Source organism: Leopardus geoffroyi, chromosome C1, assembly GCF_018350155.1.
Source record: "Leopardus geoffroyi isolate Oge1 chromosome C1, O.geoffroyi_Oge1_pat1.0, whole genome shotgun sequence".
Taxonomy (NCBI): Eukaryota; Metazoa; Chordata; class Mammalia; order Carnivora; family Felidae; genus Leopardus; species Leopardus geoffroyi.
In genome coordinates this window covers 154,655,196-154,675,082 of record NC_059328.1, presented here as the reverse complement: position 1 = coordinate 154,675,082, position 19,887 = coordinate 154,655,196, and the positions used below count along the sequence as shown (strand labels likewise).

The window sequence follows — 19,887 nt, the reverse complement described above, 5'->3', positions numbered from 1 at the left end:
TTAGGAAGTGGGGGAAGTAAAGACAACGTGTCTAAAAACTCACTTTCTTATTGATATAGTACGGGTCCAGGTCCTCCAAGGGCTCTGACACCATCTCTGGAGGGATGTCTCCATAAATAAATGGCAGAGATTTCCCTGCTTCCAAGTCACTGTTTGGCTTTGGGCCATTTTCATCATCCTCATCCTTACGCTCTTGTTTGGGTCTCTTAGCTTTCTCTTCTGCAATGCGTTGTTCAATAGCAGCAAGGGATTCCCTGGTAAAGAAGCGGAAGCTGTCAGGTCCTGGTGGTACCAGCACTGACTGTGCCATCTTTTCATCCTGCTCCTTTAATCACTGTTTAGCTCCTTGCATAAGAAAGTGCTATGGAAACGAGAGAGAGAGAGAGAGAGAGAGAGAGAGAGAGAGACAGAAGCAACAGTCATTAGGATAAAAGGTAACTGTGACAATTACATGATACAGAGATAAAATATATAAACCAATCTATCTGTAATATTTACTAAGGAAGCTGTATTTGGCATTCAGGGGATTCTCATGCACGCATTCATTTGCTTGCATGGAGATCTGTCTTCCACATCCAGTAGATGTCTATGAGGTAATCTAGTCTCCCACTCCCAAAATGTTTTAAGTGAAAATATCCAATTTCGAGCTCAGAAATGGAGGATACTGGTTTGTGCTTGCTGTTTCACTTGTGTGAATATTTTGGCAGCCATCTTTTTCAGCATCCTTTCTGAAAAAAAATATCAGAGATCCAAAACAACAGATGAATAATCACCCAAAATTATAGAACCTGGGCTATGCAAGGATCTTGCATGTATCTCTCCATTTTTTTCCATGTTCCCTTTGGCCTACTTTTCCACCTTTAATAGCTTATTCAAAATCAACGCACCTGGTAAAGAGCTCTGGAAATCCTGAAATGCCAGGCTATGGAAACATAGGTAGATACTGCTTGAAAGCAAAGGAACAGGAAGGAGCGGGGGATGCCCGATTGCATTTGGAACTGCTCGGAAGCTGCACAGGAAGGGATCCAGCTCCTGCCAAACCGGGCAGGAAGTCATCCACGTCAGAGGTCTGGATCTTGGACCCCCCAGGCTTAGCAACCTGCTGCTAACTAGTATAATTGCTTCTTAAATTAACAAATTTGCAACACCTTAGGAAATACTGTAGAAATAGTTCATTTTCTCAAATAGTGCCCATTTCATAAAAATCTCAATAGCAGATTTGGACTGGAAAAAATAACAAGTGTAAGATAGTTTATCTTTTAAACAAACTCCTATTTTGTTGGTCTTTGCAATAACATAAATGGAGGTTTACTGTATTCTAATTTTATTTTACTAGACTAACATATATAACTTAACAGAGCACACCAATCATTCCGAATGTTATCTCTGAACCAGTGGCAAGAGTTTCTATGATTTTTGAAATCGTACAACCCAAATCTTAACTCCTGAATGCCATCTGTATATGCTCACTTACCTATTTTTCCTTCCTTTTAAAATATCCATCCATTTTAACCCCCATCCTACAGCAATGAGAATTGCCATTTAATTATATGAAGTGCATTTTCTAAGAGTAAATGTATTAATATCCAGAGCATTTCTGTAGCATATGCCAAATCAAACAGGGAAATTTAAAATAACATAAGCTACTGTACCGTTTCTACATTTTTTTTTTGAAGTAGAGTAGGACCTTTCAGCCACCAGCTAGCAGACTGCTCTCTCAGTATCACACTATCTCCAAAACATCTCTATTTTACCTCACCCATCCCCAGAGACCCTCATGCCTCAACAGACATAAGCATGAAGAAGGTCCATGTATACTCCATGGAGGAAACTGCCATGCCTGTATGCTCTAATAGAAGAGACATGCTAAAATATGCAGCCAGCAGCTTCAAAATGAAAGTGGTCCTCTGCAGATTCCCCCAAGGATTGTACTGTAAAGGTAGAGAAGCATCACAGAGAATAAGCATAATAAGAATATTAAAACATTACCCCTGCAGAATCTTTTACACTCAGAGTTTGGGATTGATAAGCTGGCACCAAGAAGACTGCAGCTAAAATTCCATCATTCTTTTTTTCTTTTTTTCATTTTCTTTCTTTCTTTCTTTCTTTTCTTTCTTTTTTTTTTTTTTTTTTAAATTCTCCTTCAAAGACCACACCTAACTTCCTGTAAAAGGATTCTGGTAACTGAAGTAAGAACAGGCATTTCCTGTTTGGGGACTACAAAATGGCGTTATTATAACTACCACTAGAGGGCGGGGGAACTGTGAAGAGAGAAACCTCTCTCCGTGTACTCCGTGTACGTACACCAGAGCCGTGTGTTTGAAGCCGCCCAAATTTTTCACTAATGGGAGTTTTGATCTTCCACAGGCTCTTAGAACGAAACGTTAAGACTTTGCTGATTTCAAAAATTAATTTTGCTAACAGATTAAGTTTCTGTTCATGCTTTTAATTTGATATGCCAGAAATCATTCCATCAATACAAATAATTGAAATTAAGAGTAAAAAGAGAAAGTAAATAATGAACGTTAAAAACAAAAACTCATAAAACAGCAATTATATCAATGAAAGTCTTACCTACAGTGGAATTTAACATTAGCCTTAGCCCCAGAGTATCTGATATCCAATATAGTGCTTTGCTAACTCAACAAAGAGATGGTCTTTGTGCTATACAAATAAAGTTTCTGTTGAAATGAAATTACCTTAATGGGACATCAACCTTATTTTATCTATGATTTTAGTGGCTGAAAAGCAGCCAGAGAACACTGAACAGCTAGTGAAATCCTAAATGCCAGTCTTTCAATTAATGACATAGTGATGATTGAGGGCTTACTATCTGCCAGTGACTGGGCAAACATGTCTGAATATATGGTATCATTTCATCCTTCCCACATCCTATCAAATATACTCTTTCACTATCCTGATTTGAAAACTGAAGAAAGGCAGTACACCGTGGGTAGAAAAAGTCACCTAAGATCATGAATTCAGGATTCAAACTCAAAGTCTGACACCAAAAATCTGTGAACTTTATTTAGTCATAAAAAGAAACACCTGCTCATGCAATTAAAGCCTGAAATAAAGATTTAAATAAAAATTAGGCGGTGGTACCAATTATATCCAGAAACGGTCCTAATTATTAAATCAAGACATTTTCTAGGTTCATCATTTTCATTAGAAAATGTATTTGTTGGAAACAAGCAAGGAGAAGATAGAGCCAAAAAGAATTTTTTAGTTACTCTAGCAAGTCTCTTTTGGTTACAAGAGACAAAAGAGTGACTCAAACTGGCTGGAGGAAAGAAGGAAGGAAGGAAGGAAGGAAGGAAGGAAGGAAGGAAGGAAGAAGGAAGGAAGGGAGGAAGAAAGAAGGAAGGAAGGAAGGGAGGAAAGGAGGAAGGGAGAGAGAGATGGAGGGAGGCAGGGAGGAAGGGAGGAAAGAAGGGAGGAAGGAAGGAAGGAAGGAAGGAAGGAAGGGAGGAAGGAAGGAAAGGAGAGAGAGAAAGGAAAGAGGAAGGAAGGAAAGAAAGGAGGGAGAGAGGGAGGAAAGGAGAGAAGGAAGGAAGGAAAGAAGAAAGAAAGTAAGAAGGGAGGAAGGAAGGAAGGAAGGATGGAAGGAAAAGGAAAAGGAAAAGGAAAAGGAAATTCATTAGTTCAAGATTTATTGTCAGGGGCTAGCTTTAGGCATGGAATGATTCTGGAATACAGCTGACATTACCATAACTGTTACCTAGTTATGCTGCATTCTTTGGCTCTGACTTCCATGGTGATAGCTTTTTTAGATATTCAACCCTTATTTGTAGTAAGGCTCAATAGCAGCTGCAGCCTCCCAACTTCCCAGACTTAAATCCAATAGGCATAAGACACAGAAAAACTCTCATTGCATCCCAGGCTCCAGCTGGGTCACATGCCCATCCCTGAAGTAATCGCTCTGTCCTAGGTAATGCTGTGCTTTGTGCTTTGATTGGCTTCCCCTAAACCAAATGTCTCACCCTTGGAACTAGAAGGAAACCTTGCTTAAAACCTATGAACAGTCAGGATTATGGTGGTGGTATAGGGACATTCCTTAAAAGTAGTGATGGGATGCTATCACTGGAACAAGGGAGGGATGAATGCTTGTCAACAAAAACAAGTAAGTGTGTACTCTATTCACATATTGGTCATATGATAGTGTCTCGATACTTGGTAATGCTATAAACACCAGAAGATAGATAGATAGGTAGATAGATGATAGATAGATACAGATAGATAGATAGATAGATAGATAGATAGATAATTTCTATATCTACATATATTTTTTTCCTACTGAAAATGGTAAAGCTTTACAATTTTCAGTAGGGAAAAGTATATCTGCTATGTATACCATCGTAAAGACTTAGAAGCCAGGTGAGACAGAAGATTCTTTCTCCAAAATAAGTTGGGGGAAAGACCATGTTATCTCCCTGATCAGTGGCTTCTCCTGCTTGGCTGTGGGCCCCATGAGGGCAGGGAACTTGTCTGGACTTGTTGACCACCTTCTAGTCTCCGGGGCTCATTGCACCATGTGGTTTCCCCATACATACATGGTACTGAATTAAAAATGAGACCTAATTTGCATTTGTATCACTAGATCAAAAGAGGTCAAAAAGAAGACCTAGTAAAAAAGGATCATACAAATAAAATCTGGCTTGTTTTAAAAATACAATTAACTACTCTTTCTTGGACTACAGTAAGAAAACACTGCAGAGAGTTCTTCTTGCCTCTTTATGATCAAGAAGGAATCTATTTGCCTTTGTTGGTTTCACACTGTAAACAATATTTTTTAAGCAAATATGTCAAAATGTGTCCAGATACATGTTTTCCTTTTTAAATTATTTTTTAAGTTTATTTATTTGTTTAGAGAGAGAGAAAGAGAACATGAGCAGAGAAGGGGCAGAGAGAATTCCAAGGAGACTCTGCATTGTCAGCACAGAGCCCGACACAGGGCTCGAACTCACAAACCGTTAGATCATGACCTGAGTTGAAATCAAGAGTCAGACGCTCAACCGAGTCACCTAGGTGTCTTTACATGTTTTCCTTTTTAAGTTAGTTACCTTGGAGGTCCAGGCACTTAAGTCAAGGGTGCTGGGCTCTAAATAGTTTTGGATATCCTTCTTTTGATGTTGCTGTTGCTTATCTTTTTGGGGAGCTCATTTACAGTTCTCTTTTTAACCAATCATTTTTGGCACTCAGTTTGTAGCTACACCTGATTTATGCAACATTATCAATTTTGAGGGGCTCTTGTTGACTTACTATTATTTTGGGGGCACCATGCTTCTGAAGAAAAGGCAGTAACTTTGGAGCCACATGGCTCCAAAGTTAGCATCTTTACTCTGCTACTTTCTAGCTGTGCTTCTTTAGGCAAAGGACTTGGACTATAGTGAGGATTAAAGCAAGATAAGTAAAATACCTAATACACACACAGCAGATGCACCTTATCCAGTTTTTCCCTATGCCCTTAAAGCTCTTACACATAACACTGTACTAAGCAGAAGGAGTAAGACCAAATACAAAGCTAGAAAGAGGTCTGATATTCAGAATTTGCAATGCAATTTGTTATTTAACAATAAAAAAGGGCAACTTTTTTTAAAGTTCTAAGAGCCAGTATTCTCCCAGATGCTTAGAATATAGTAAGCAACCCACAAGACAAAAAAACAGACAAAATTCTGCCCTCATGAAGCTTATATTCTATAGAAGATATAGATCTACATAATGATACAGATTATGTACGAGTAAGCTCAACATGGAACATAGCAGGTGCTGCTAATTGCTATGGAAAAGGATAATGTAAGAAAGGGAAGGAAAAATATCAGGGTAGGGGGCCAGGGAGAAGGGTGTGTTGTAAATTTAAATAGGGTGCTCAAGGAAAATTCTTGCTGACGAAGTGACATTTAAGCAAAAGTCCCCTGAAGGACCAAAGAAGGCAGCCAAGTCATGAGCCTTCCTGAGTGATGGGGTTCCAAGGGGAGAAAATGCATGGAAAGAACTACAGAAAGGAATTCATATTTGGAAAGACCCGTAGAAAGGTAAATAATACTGAAAGACTGAAACCACACAAGACAATAACACCTCAACAGGAAGAAGAAAGTAGAGCAGGTAGCAGGGACAATGAGTACCACAGCAGATGCTGCCAACCTCAGTTCGGCCTGCCATCTGGTTTCCCAGCAGTTTCACCGGTGACACCTGTGACATAAATGTCAAGATCAGAGCCCAAGCCAGACCCTGAGAAGCAACAATCACACCAGGAATAAAGGAAAGCTCACTGCCACTCAATGTCCCGAGCCTGGGCACAGAACAGAACGGGGGTGTCGAAGGCGGGACAGCCATGCTCTGCTGCTTGGAAAACTCGAAACCTGGATGGCTATTTGTAGGGCGGACCCAGGAACAGCCTTACAGATATGAAAATACAGCAGCCAAATTTAGCATCTAGAAACAGCTCAATGTCAGAGAAGTAGACAAGGCAAAATGTTGCCTATCCTTGATGCCTAGAAATATTTGTTGAAATTTTAGAAGATTTAAAAAGAGATAATCTTTCTGACCATGATGGCTTTTTAAAAATAAACCAATTTAAAAACAGCATCAATTGAGAAATACAGCTACAAAACAGATATTGTTACGAAACTTTTCGTTTGCTTGCTTTCACGGGTGAAGAGTGCATTTGTTGTCTATTCAACATGTTGCCAGCTACCTTCACTGGTAAATTCCCTTACTTCCAATTAGTCCTACTGCCTTTTAGAGAGAAAGAATATAGAATTAAGCACTCTGTTCCTCAGTTCATTTAATCTCCTGACATGTAGGTCTTTTTCCTCTCTCTCTCTCTCTCTCTCTCTCTCTCTGTCTTTTTTCCTTCTTTTTTCCTCTGTCTTTAAATAAGGGTGATTTGTGTCCTGGTCAAATGCATAATGTTGCTGCTGGAATGAATTCAGATCATTTGAAGTAATATACTCTTTGAACAGCAAAGCATTTTGACATTGCTTATTCATTTTCTTCTTTTTCTTAACATTATTAAAATACCAATTTTTGCCTGTAAGAATGAATGAAGAAAGGGTATTTTAAATGAAATGATTTCTTGCATTCCATGTTTAAAAGTTTCCCTATATAACTTCATGTATGCAAATTGTAAAAGTGTAGTTAGAACTCACAAGATGGTTGGATTTTTGAATAGCTTTCTATCCATGTACATAGATGCGTAAGCCACAAATGTCAGATCGTGTGATTACCATCCCACCACACTGCTGTATCACGTTCATTTGTAAACTGAAACAGGAAAAACAGCAGGCTTGGGAAGGGAAAAGGGCAAAAGGCTCAGGAAAACATACTGTGTCCCCCAATAAAGTAATCACTTGCCTTCTACATATTCATTTGCAGGCTCATACTCATGAATGACATTTTCCATTTATTTTTCTCACTCCCAACCAAACAAAATATACTGAAATCATTTAAAGCAAGGGATTGATCTGTAAAAGCAGCCTCGTCACTTGGAAATTATCAAAGGGCAAGAAATGACTCACACATTTTTTGAAAAGTTCAAATCATGCTTGCATATTTCAAACTGAATATTCTTTGGTTTCTCATAAAAGACCCACATTGAGAAAGAGCAAAAGTGAGAGTAAGAAAGACAAAGAGGTAAGGAGGAGGAGGAGAAGGAGGAGGAGGAGGAGCTGGGGGAGGAGGAATGTTTGGAGTTCTACAAAGAAAACAGTCTTCCAAATAAAAGATTTGTAAATTAAAAGATATGACTTAGATTTAGAATAAAACCCCTACTATTCTTTATGGAACTGAGCAAACATTTTCCCTTGTGTTGGCACCATAACCAACACTAATTAAAATTATAGGTTTTGTGTTTGGAAGAGGGCTTTCCAATAGATTATTTAGTCAGACTGGTTATATTCATTAAAGATTGAACTGAAATCAGAGACAGATGGTTTTGTCTCAGATATCAGAAGAAAGATTTCACAACTTTTCTTCGTTGTCTATTCAACTTTTTAATCACTGATTAACTTATTCTTTAGTTATAATCTCTGTCAATATTAACACAATCCAGGGATTCTTAGGTGTCTCAGTCGGTTGAGTAACCAACTTTGGCTCAGGTCATGATCTTGTGGTTCATGGGTTCAAGCCCCGCATCGGGCTCTGTGTTGACAGCTTGAAGCCTGGAGTCTGCTTTGGATTCTGTGTCTCCCTCTCTCTCTGCCCCTCCCACCCCCCAAAATAAATAAAAACATTTAAAAAAAACACACTATCCAGACTGTTTCTGCTACTGTGTCATTGGATGAAATGGAAGCATCATACATACCCTTATATGGGATTTATCAGTGAAAAATTGCCAAAATATTTATTTAGCATTCTGTTTATTGACACTGAAAGGATATTTTCCTTTTAGTTTAAGCAATATCCAGTGACTTCATATAATTGCAGTAGAATAAAAACACTGGCTGATGGTAGGCATGATCCCTATAATTTTCAACCTTCAGTCTGCTTTTCTGCTTCTCCCCTTTCATGTTATTTTGATTATTGTTAATTTAATTAATCAGTTTCTGAGAATAAAGAATAATTAAAAGAAATGGACACCCATATTTTTAAAAAAATGTTTTTAATGTTTATTTTTGAGAGAGAGAGACGCAGAGTGCCAGCAGGGGAGGGGCAGAGAGAGAGGGAGACACAGAATTCCATAACAGGCTCCGGGCTCTGAGCTGTCAGCACACAGCCCGATGTGGGGCTCAAACCCACGAACTGGAAGATCATGACCTGAGCTGAAGTCGGATGCTTAACCGACTGAGCCACCCAGGTGCCCCAAGACACATAGATTTTTAACATGTTGCATTCTGTAATTCAGTATAGAATATTTTGTCATTTTCTTTATGATTTCTTCTTTGACCCATGGATTGAATATTTAGGAATGTGTTGCTTAATTGCTAAAAAAAAATTGCCTTTTTATACACACCTTATTGTTATTGGTTTCTAATTTAATTCTCCTTTGAAATAAATTAAGGCTTACTTTATGACCTAGCATATGGTCTTTGATAAATGTTTCATGTATAATTGAAGAGAGTGTAAAAAAAAAAAGAAAGAAAAAATGTATATTCTGCAATTGGAAGTATTATCTTATAAATGTCAATTATGTCTTCATGTTTGATAATTGATGGTATTATTCAAGTCTTCTATATGCTTACTAATTTGTTTTCTATTTTTCTATCAACGACTGGGAGAAGATTGTTAAAATCTCTAACAATAATTGTGTATTTTTGTATTTCCCACTCCATTTTTTCTTCTTTTATGTTGAAATTTTATGATTTTGCTATACACATTTAAGAGTGTTAGGTCTTATTACAAATCAGTATTTTTATTCTTATGACATGACCATTTTTTAACTATGTTAATATTCCTGTCTTGAAGTCTACTTTATATTATATTAATGTCATATAATATAATGACATATATTATATATATTAGTGCTTACACTAGATCTTTTGCTCTTCTTTTACTTTTAACCTGTTTGTATTTTTATACTTAAAATATGTCTCTTGAAAACAGCATATCATTGGATCTTGCTTTTTATCCAGTCTTCTGACAATCTCAAGAGTAGTGAAAATATCCACACACAAAAGACCTTTGCCAGAATGTTCATAGCAACCTTTTCATAATGGCCAAAGCCCAGAAACAACTCACATGACCATCAATAGGTAAAGGAAAAATAAATTAAGATATATGTAACCAGTGGAATATTACTCAACAACCAAATGCTTTGAACTACTTACACATGCAACAAAATGAGTGCTGAGTGAAAGATGCTAAAAAAAAAAAATAGTGCATATTTTATGGGTTCATTTAGGGGAAGTTTTTGAGCAAAACTAAGCTATGGTGTTAGAAATCAGAAAACTGACTGTCTCTGGAGCCAGGATGGATTGACTGGGAAAGGGCACTGGGGAGGTAGAGATGTTTTACATCTTGATTGGGGTAGTGGTGACAATGGGAGACTACATTTGTCAAAACTCAATTGAATATGCATTTTATTTTATGAAAATTATCCTTCAGAAAAGAAAATGGCATGAGTCCAAGCTATACTGCCTTTCTTCTACTTATTTCCCATGAAGTCTGTGTGACTACAACAAGCCAGACATGGGTAAGCTGAGACAAACCAACCAGCTTTGTTCACTCCCTTACTGATCCTCTTTCTTTTGAAGAGTGTCCCTATCAGTTGTCTTCACTTCACTGTCTCCATGTGGCTAGGATGAGAATATAAGCCTCTCTGGTAGGGATTATACTTTAATAGGAGGTACAAGCCTATTTATGCCTCTAAGATAATTTGTTCTAAATACTTGGGAGTATGGCTCTTTGATCTTAATACCATCAATATTCCCTGACCCCAAAGAATTAAAAATCTAATTAGGTAGTCAAACATGTAGAAATGTAAATTCCAGTATTAAGCCTAGTAACAGTCATAAGACAGCAATGTACAAAAACAATACAAGGCAAGTAGCAAGGTGGTATACGATTTGTTTGCGATAACAATGACAAACTTGAATGGATATTTTAAAAATTTTTATAAATGTTTTATATCCATTATTTTATTTTTGTTATTCTTAAGTTTGGTTTATATAATATAAATATGGTTTATAAATTTATAAATTATTTATAAATATGGTAAATATAGTATGGTTTATATAAAATACTATATTAGTTTCAGGTTTGCAACATAGTGAGTCAACAATTCAGGATTGCAACATAGTGAGACAATAATTCTATAAGTTATGCAATGCTCACTAGGATAAATGTATTTATCATCTGTCACTATACAGTGAGATGATAATACTATTATTATAATAGTATTGACTATATTCTCTAAGCTATACTTTTTATTCCTGTGACTTATTTTATTTATCACTTATAACAACACTAGGAAGTAGATCAGAGAGGTGTAAATAACTTCATCTTAAAAGAAACCAAGGTTTTAGTCAGCCTATGTCACTGGCCATAGCAAATAAACAACAGATGCAAGAGTACGATGTGTATTTTGACTCCCCACTCCAAAGGACTTATTTATTTATTCTATATCTTTTGCTGCTTATGAAAAGTTAAAGGGCTGAAGTGATAAACAAAGACTTCTTTGATGAGGTGGAACTTAGGCTGAGCTTTATTTTTATTAAGTTTTTTTTAAATGTCTATTTATTTTTGAGAGAGAGAGAGAGAGAGAAGTAGGGGAGGGGCAGAGAGAGACAGAGACACAAAATCCAAAGCTGGCTCCAGGTTCTGAGCTGTTAGCACAGAGCCTGACATGGGGCTTGAACTCAGGAGCCGTGAGATATGACCTGAGCCGAAGTCGCATCCTTAACAGACTGAGCCACCCAAGCGCTCCTAGACTAAGCTTTAAAGGCTGGGCCAAAAATGGAGGCATTCCAATTGGAAAGGAAATCATAAGCAAAGGCCCAATCCTAAGCAGGACCTGGCTCTGGCCTACAAGAGAAAGCAAAGCAGACCAGGACAATATACATGAAAGGATCACTTGGACTGGAGTAGAAGTTCTTACCTAGATGACGTTGCAGATCTAATAAGGGAAAAATGATAGAGGCCAAAGTGGAGAAGATGTCAAATAGAACGTCAAAGGCCAATGGCAACTTGCTGAAGTTTTTTAATAAGAAAAGTGAACTATCAAGAAGAGAAGTGTACATTATAAAATATTAAGTATTATAAAATGTTAATATGAAAATAATAACACATCAAGATTAGAGTTCTAGCACACTAGTGCAAGTAGATAAGCAATAAGTGGCTTATAAATAAATAAAAGAAATAGGTGCACAAACTTGCTTAAGAAATACTTAAGTGTGGGAAAAAGTTAGAGTAAATGGAAAAAAAAATTCATAAATTGAAGTTAACAGAAAGATCAAATTCACCTAATCACTCAATCTTATTATTTAATTCAATCTTCATGATAACCTCTGGGATGAGAACAATTAGTAAACTTATTATACACAAGGCGGCCCAAAGAGGTTTATTTCTTGCCCAAGGACAGATTAGTAAGTAGAGAAGCCAGAATATGGCCTGGGGCAACCTGATGTCCAGTCCAAGTTCTCAACAACTTGGTGCAAACACCTTGTTTGCATGGTGACTAAAATCACCTATATAGACTGTAAAATGTTAGTCATGGTTCTACTTCCTGCTAGTGTTAGGATTTCAAAATTTTATTTTAGGTACTATTACCAGGTCAGATTATGACTACTGCCACCTATCCAGGCTTTACATCCAGTAGAACCTCATGGGGATATGAAGTCCATGGGGTGGAGTTACCTCATGTGCAAGTTAAGCAATCTGGATTTTACAGTAAAGATACAGGGAACATTGAGGAACACTATTCAGTAAAGCAATATAATCGGATTTATTTCCTAGATATTATTCTGATACTATGGAAGAAGTCTGAAATGTGAGGGCCTTTAGGACAGGAGATAAGATAAAAAGCTATCATAAGAGTCCAGACAAGAGACAATGTATGCCAAAATGAGGCAGAAGCAATGGAATGAGGAGGAAATAATTTGAGCATTTCTGAAGTTGCTTTAGTAAAATCTGAAGTTTGACTGAATGTGGGTGGAGAAGGAACTGCATAAGATGAAGAGAACTCCAAGATTCTTGTCCGAGAGGCATGAAGCACAGGACGCAGACAGCTTCTCTCTCTTTCACAGCCCTCACTGATCTCCATGTTCTTTAAAGTCAAATTCCATATGAAGCCACCCAAATTTATGAAGGAAGACAGAATGAAAGGTTTATTACAGAAAGCGTATTCTGCCCTGAAATATTGAAGCAAGAAGAGAAACTAAATTCAGGGATGTTAGTGAGGAATCTTCTGCGTAAGAAGGCCAAGTCAGCTGGAAATTCAGTTGGTGTGTTGGGGGTGAGAGGGTCAAGAATGAATGCTTCTAATTATTCCATAACAGAAAAAAATTTGAGAAGTTTGAATGGCTAATAAACATAGTCTTTTAAATTCAAAAGATATACAGATATATGCTTTTTAAGAGTAGGTAAATATTTCCACAGTTCATTAGACTATCATAGACTTTTTTCTAGAACAAGGAGAAATATAATAATCTTTCAGAAAAGGGCGTTGAAAAATAGATTCATTATTAAGTAAAATAAAATATTTTAAAATTACTTCAGTAAAAAGAAATATAATGAAATAGTAAAAAAAAAATAATAACCATCTTCCTTTATTTAAATTTTGTTAGTCTGGCTAAACATGAAAATAGCATTAAGGAAAAATATCCTGATATTTTAAATTGTCAATGAATATAAAATACGAATGGAATTTTTGTTCAAAGGAAAGTGTGGATTCAGCCTGGCAATAATTCCACTAATATGGATGTGAAGAAGTATAGAACTGGAAGGTACTTTAGAGAGAATGTGGTCTATTTCTTTCATTTTAAGGGTGATAAAATTGAAGGTTATAGAATTTCAGAGTATAGATATTAAACATCAGATCTGGGACCAGAGCTCTGTGTTTCTGGCTCCTAGTCCAGTCCTCTTTCCACTGGTAATAATTTGTTGTCTCTGAAGAAAGGAAAAAGTTAAAGATTTTTATTTTATTTATTTAAAAAAAATCTTTTTTTTAACGTTTATTTATCTTTGAGACAGAGAGAGACAGAGCATGAATGGGGGAGGGTCAGAGAGAGGGAGACACAGAATCTGAAACAGGCTCCAGGCTCTGAGTTGTCAGCACAGAGCCCGACATGGGGCTCGAATTCACAGACCGCGAGATCATGACCTGAGCCCAAGTCAGCTGCTTAACCGACTGAGCCACCCAGGCGCCCCAAGTTAAAGATTTTTAAAAAGAATGAGAACAGAAGAAATTTGAACTGAAAGATTATAAAAATGGGAATTGTTTTCCATGAAGTAAATAAAAATATCTATTTATTAGAGTCAGTGACTATTTCTGTTATATCTCTTCACTCATAAATAATCTTAGGATTTGAAGGCATTTACTTTTGGGTAAAAGTCTGTCAAATACAGACATCTAATCACTCTCCTTCCAACTCACCACCCTCCCATTTGCCAGATGCAAGTGAAAATGCAAGTGAAATGCACACTCTAAAATGAGTTGAGGGAGGAAAACATGGGTCATTTCTGGAAACTAGGAAGAAAGATTTACACATGCCATAAGTGTTTTTTTCCAGAATAATCCACAGGAGCTGACTTCAGGAAAACCAAATACATCCAGGATTGTGGGCATAAGGAAGATCAGTTTAATTCAGAAATAAATGAGAAATGTGCCCAGAGAGTACCATGGTCACAACTGGATCCCACGGCAAGGGTTAGAGCAAGAGTAAGTTTTGCAGCAGCAGTAGGACACTGAGAATATCACCAATATTTCTGAGATGTTTGCCAGATGGCAAAGTCTATGCCCAGCTTACAACAGGTGCAAATAGCCATGCCAGATAAAGAATAGGAATACCGCCCCCCACGAGCCGTTGCCATCAGGCAACTGAATTCAGGAAATAAGATTAGTCCTGGCTGCCAAATCTACATAGTTCCTGCTGTGATCTCTCCTGTTTTCCTTAGGCCACTGGACCTTTGAACTGGCAAAGTTAAAACAACTGGAAATTTAAAGCTTTCTCTTTTGCCTGAAGATTTTTAGATATTTATAGGAAACCATCTCAAATGGTTTCCTGATAGGACCATCTCAAATCCCGATGTTATACAGCACAGAATAACATCTGTAAGGATGAGTAAAGAGAAAAAAATCACCAGGCATGTAAAAAGAGGTCATTGTTCAAAATAAGGGGCATAATCTTAATACTGTTGCAGATAACTCCTTATAAAACAGAATTGCTACAAAGAGGACATTTTTTCTTTTTTTAAAAAATCTTTTTTTTTAACATTTATTTATTTTTGAGACAGAGAGAGACAGAGCATGAATGGGGGAGGGTCAGAGAGAGGGAGACACAGAATCTGAAACAGGCTCCAGGCTCTGAGCTGTCAGCACAGAGCCCGATGCGGGGCTCGAACTCACGGACCGTGACATCATGACCTGAGCCGAAGTCGGCCGCTTAACCGACTGAGCCACCCAGGCGCCCCAAGAGGACATTTTTTCAAAATGTTTACCTTTGAGAGAAAGACAGAGTGCGAGAGAGGGGCAGAGAAAGGAGACACAGAATCTGAAGCAGGCTCCATGCTCTGAGCTGTCAGCACAGACCCCAACACAGGGCTCAAACTCACGGACCCAGAGATCATGACCTGAGCCGAAGTCGAACGCTCAACTGCCTGAGCCACCCAGGTGCCCCAGGAGAAGAGGACATTTTAATATTTAAATATACCCTGATTAAGATTAAGAGGATACTTTAAATGTGAAAGTAAAGCTAGCAGTTAGTAAGAGAGTCCAATTGGACTGCATGGGTAAATTCATAGTACAATATAAACAGTAAACAGCATATTTGAAAATGCAGAAAATTAAACTTGATAAAACGAAGACAAACTCAAGACATTTAGACAGATTTCAGAAGAAAGAGAGGGGAAAAAATAAGAATGACCATTATATATATGAGGCAAAAGCCAGAAGATGCTATAGTTACAGATAACAATTTCGGAAGGAGAAACTAAAGCCAACATACATCTCAAGAAAGAATGGAATCTTTATTTTTTTTTTATTTTTTTTTTCAACGTTTATTTATTTTTGGGACAGAGAGAGACAGAGCATGAACGGGGGAGGGGCAGAGAGAGAGGGAGACACAGAATCGGAAACAGGCTCCAGGCTCCGAGCCATCAGCCCAGAGCCTGACGCGGGGCTCGAACTCACGGACCGCGAGATCGTGACCTGGCTGAAGTCGGACGCTTAACCGACTGCGCCACCCAGGCGCCCCAAGAATGGAATCTTTATATCAAGAGTCTGTAAATAAAAAAGGGTCATCAAATACAAATTAATGAAAATAACTCCAAATCTAGACATATCGTACTAAGACAGAGAAGGTTAAAAGATAAATAAAGATTCAAATCCTTCAAGTTCCTAGTAGGGGGAAATGGTTAGTTTCAAAGAAGGAAAAAAACCACAAACAAAAACTCTGGCTGTATATTATTTTCTGCCTGAAATTGCCATTCCTAAATGAGGGCACTTGAGAAACATTCTCACAGAGGAAGAGGTTAAGAAATAAATCATCAGTGTATCCTTCATAAAAAGATGATTCTAAGGTATACTTCAGCTCCACAGAAGATAATGAAAAGAATGGAGGAATTGTAATATAAAAGACCTCTTAGGACATGGAGTTAAACCATAGGCCTAAATTTAAATAACAGTTGTAAGCATGGTAACAAAACAATACACTTATAAAGAGCATTTCTTTAAATTAACATTACCCAAAATATTTTTAAAAACTAGGAAATACTTGGATAAGGAAAAAATTTATATATATATATATTTTACATGTGATAATAGTTTAATTTATTATGCTGACAATTTCTTTGAAAATAATGCAGTGAAAAACAAGGTGATATATGCATTCTAAATAGCTAGGGAAAAAAAGAGAAAAAAAAGGAAAACAATATAGTTGATGTAGTTCATAAGCAAATCAGGAGAAATAATAAAAAATAAAAGTAGAAACCACAAAACAAGTTGTCAGAAGAAAGCCCAAATAAACCTAACATTGATGATAACAAATTGTGAATTGGTTTATTCACGTTAAATAACAAAAAGTACTAAATTAGATCACAAAGCAAAAGTTGAACAGATGCTGTTTATTTAAAAGAAGCATGGAACAAATTGCCAAAATTAAAAATAAAAAATGGGCAAAAATATATCAGGCAAATACAAACAAAAATGTAAGGCTTGCAATGTTATTAGAGACAAAATATATTTCAAGGCAAAAATTTCTTAAATGGATAAACAAGGCAATTTTATACTTATAAAGGTAAATCTTTCAATAAGAATATACTAGTCATAAATTTATAAAATTAAAAATAGTACATTATTAAGCAAAACTGTTAGAAATTCAATAATTGTAGAAGATATAAATTCATTTGTCTAAGTTTTTGAGAGGTAAAATATGAAAACAAAGTAAAAACATTAAAGATTTGAATGAAATAATTATTACTGTTATTTCAGTAACTATACACCAAACTTTGCACTGTACAGAGAAAATTTTCTTTTGTAATTTATAAAACTAATCAGTTGTATAGAAAGCTGCAGGACAACAAACAAATCCTACCTCAGTAAATTCTAGAAAGTAGAATTTGTAGACCCAAGTCATATTTTTGACCATAATACATTAAGCATAGAAAACTTATTTTGAAATTTATAAATCTTCACAATTCTTGGGGTGCCAGGGTGGCTTAGTCAGTTAAGCATCCGACTCTTGATTTCAGCTCAGGTCATGATCTCATGGTTTGTGAGTTCAAGCCCTACGACTGGCTCCACACTGCTTGGGATTCTCTCTCTCCCTCTTTCTCTGCCCCTCCCCTGCTTGCCTCACTCTCTCTCTCTCAAAATTAATAAATGAACATTTTTTAAAAAGTCTATTACTTAAAAAAAATAATAAAAGTAAATAAATCTTAGCAATTCTCTATGAAATGGTTGACACATATGAAAATGAAATTGTCAAAATGGCACAAGAATAAACTGACCAGGCAAATTCTAAGAAAATAAATTGAAAAAATGTAAAACTACCTTAAAATAACAATAAGGTGCTTTAGAGATGAGTTATTGATATCTTCTAGAAAAGAAGTATTGACATTATCTAGAAACACTTAACTTGCACATTTTAAAAACTGACTCAGCATATTGCATGGACTTGTACAATTCCTATGTTGTGCACCTGAAACTAATGTAACATTGTGCATAAACTATATTTCAAAAATAATAATAAAAAAACCTGTCAAAAAAACTGGCTCAAGCATAGAAAAAATAGAAAATTACCCAAAAGATTTTCAGAAAAATATAAATTTCATAGTAAAACTTTACCAAAACTTAAATCTACAACCAATGTCATTAATGAATACAGACATAAAAAATCTGAAATAAAATTCATCAACTACTTAACCAAATAATGCACCAAAAACCACCCAAAATAGTTATTAAAAAATTAGAAAATATGTTCATAGAATAGATTTTGTCAATGGATTAATAAAAATATGAACTAGCATTTATGTGAAATATGTGAAATAAATATGTGAAATAGCATTTAATAAGTCTTGCATGTATTTACAAATTATAAATGCTCTCTGTAAAAAGAAATAAAAGAAATATCTTTACATGATAAAGTCTATCTGTCTCAAATAAAATTTACTTTGATACAATTATATCACTATGGGTACTGATGTAAATATATTTTAGTCATGACACATTATAAATATTTATATCAAAGTTAGGAAAAACTAGACATTTTCACTATTAATTTTTACAGGAAAATATGCCAATGTCATTTGGAGAAAGCATTGATTAGATATAAACAGAGGAAACACTGACTAGTAGAAGAATTGAAAAATAGGAGACAGGAAGTTGGTGGCAGAGTGGGAGGATCCTAGGCTCACCTTGTCCCATGAAAATGACTAGATAAATATCAAATCATCTTTAATGCTCCAGAAATCAATCTGAAGACTGGCAGAACAAATTCCACAACTAAAGGTAGAAAAGAAGGTTGGAAGCACAGAGACTCAGCTTGGGAGAGAAACAGATTGTGGCTGCTGCAGTGGGGAGGGACACCCGGTCACAGAGAAGGGTGAAAGACAGACTAACACAGGGGAGCACATGGGAAAAATGAATCCCCATAGCAATTGGCTTGGAAAGCAAAAGGGCCGGAATTTTGTGAGTTCTTGAAGCCAGCCGGGCTTAAAGCCTGGAGTATTAAAGGTGAGTGTGCTTGGGTCTGGGAGAGCTCAGAGAGATACTGGGATTGCTCTTGGAAAAAAGGAAGGGCAAACAGCCTGCAGACATACAACCGTGATCTAAAAAGCACCTGGGGCACACATTGGGGAGGTTAGTTGTTCACCTTGGAGTATGTCCCAGGGAGAGAGTGTTCATGGAGAGACCCTTCCAGAAACAAAGGAACTGACCAGTGTCATTTCCCTTCCCCACCCCCAAACATAAGCACAGGGCCACCTGCAGGCACCAGCACAACACTGACACTTGCCACCTAACTTGCTTACACCAAGCTTCTTCCTCACCACATTCTGGTAGAACTGCGTTTTCCACTCACCTTGCCTCAGTCCCAGTATGGTGGGCCCTCTCCCCCAGAAGACTGGCCCAAACCCCTGCCAACACCATGTCTCCTGACCTGGGAGTTTTGTGAGGCTTTGGTCACAGTGGCAGTGGTAACAGGTCTCATTTCACAAGCAGACCAGAGCACAACCAGTTAAAATGTGCCACATTTAGGCCAGGGATGAAACACTGTCCACAACAGGCAAATAAAACCTCTGCTGATGACTGGCCTGAATGATAAAGCAGCTAGGGCACAACAGCACAGCATATGAAGCACACATTGGAGACATTCCCAGAAGCACCAGGCCCTGGGGAATACTACACAGCGGGGCACTACAGGACCCCTTCTTTATAAGGCGATTACCCTTAAGAACAGGAGATGTAGCTGACTTGCCTAACACACACAAATAGGTACAGAGATTTGGACAAAATGAGAAGACAGATAAATTTCTCCCAAATGAAAGAACAGGACAAGGCCACAGCCAGAGGTGTAAGTGAAACAGATATAGAGAAGTGGAAGACATCAGTGATATCTTAACACAAAGATAAAAAAAGAAACAATAAGAGATGTAAGGTGCAATAAACAAGATTAGAAACATGCTTGATGCAATGAACGACAGGCTGGAAGAGGCAGAGGAACAAATTAATGACCTAGAAAACAGAGTAATGGAAAATAATCAAGATTGACAAAGGAGGGAAAAAAGAATTCT

The 19,887-nt window shown here is 36.9% G+C and overlaps 1 protein-coding gene across 5 annotated transcripts in view; it reads right to left on the bottom strand.

Annotated features, from left to right (window-relative positions):
* The window catches only part of LOC123599009 (sodium channel protein type 2 subunit alpha), a 140,629-nt gene that overhangs the window by 87,593 nt on the left and 33,149 nt on the right, over positions 1 to 19,887 (bottom strand). For 2 of the 5 annotated variants that reach the window (XM_045480056.1, XM_045480055.1), the window contains exon 2: positions 44 to 361. In XM_045480056.1, coding sequence (XP_045336012.1) covers positions 44 to 310 — 267 coding nt within the window. In that variant the 5' untranslated portion in view covers positions 311 to 361. Of the gene's footprint in view, positions 1 to 43; positions 362 to 887; positions 1,007 to 1,989; positions 2,123 to 19,887 lie in introns of those variants that run through there. The other 3 variants (XM_045480057.1, XM_045480058.1, XM_045480059.1) reach the window with 3 other exon arrangements.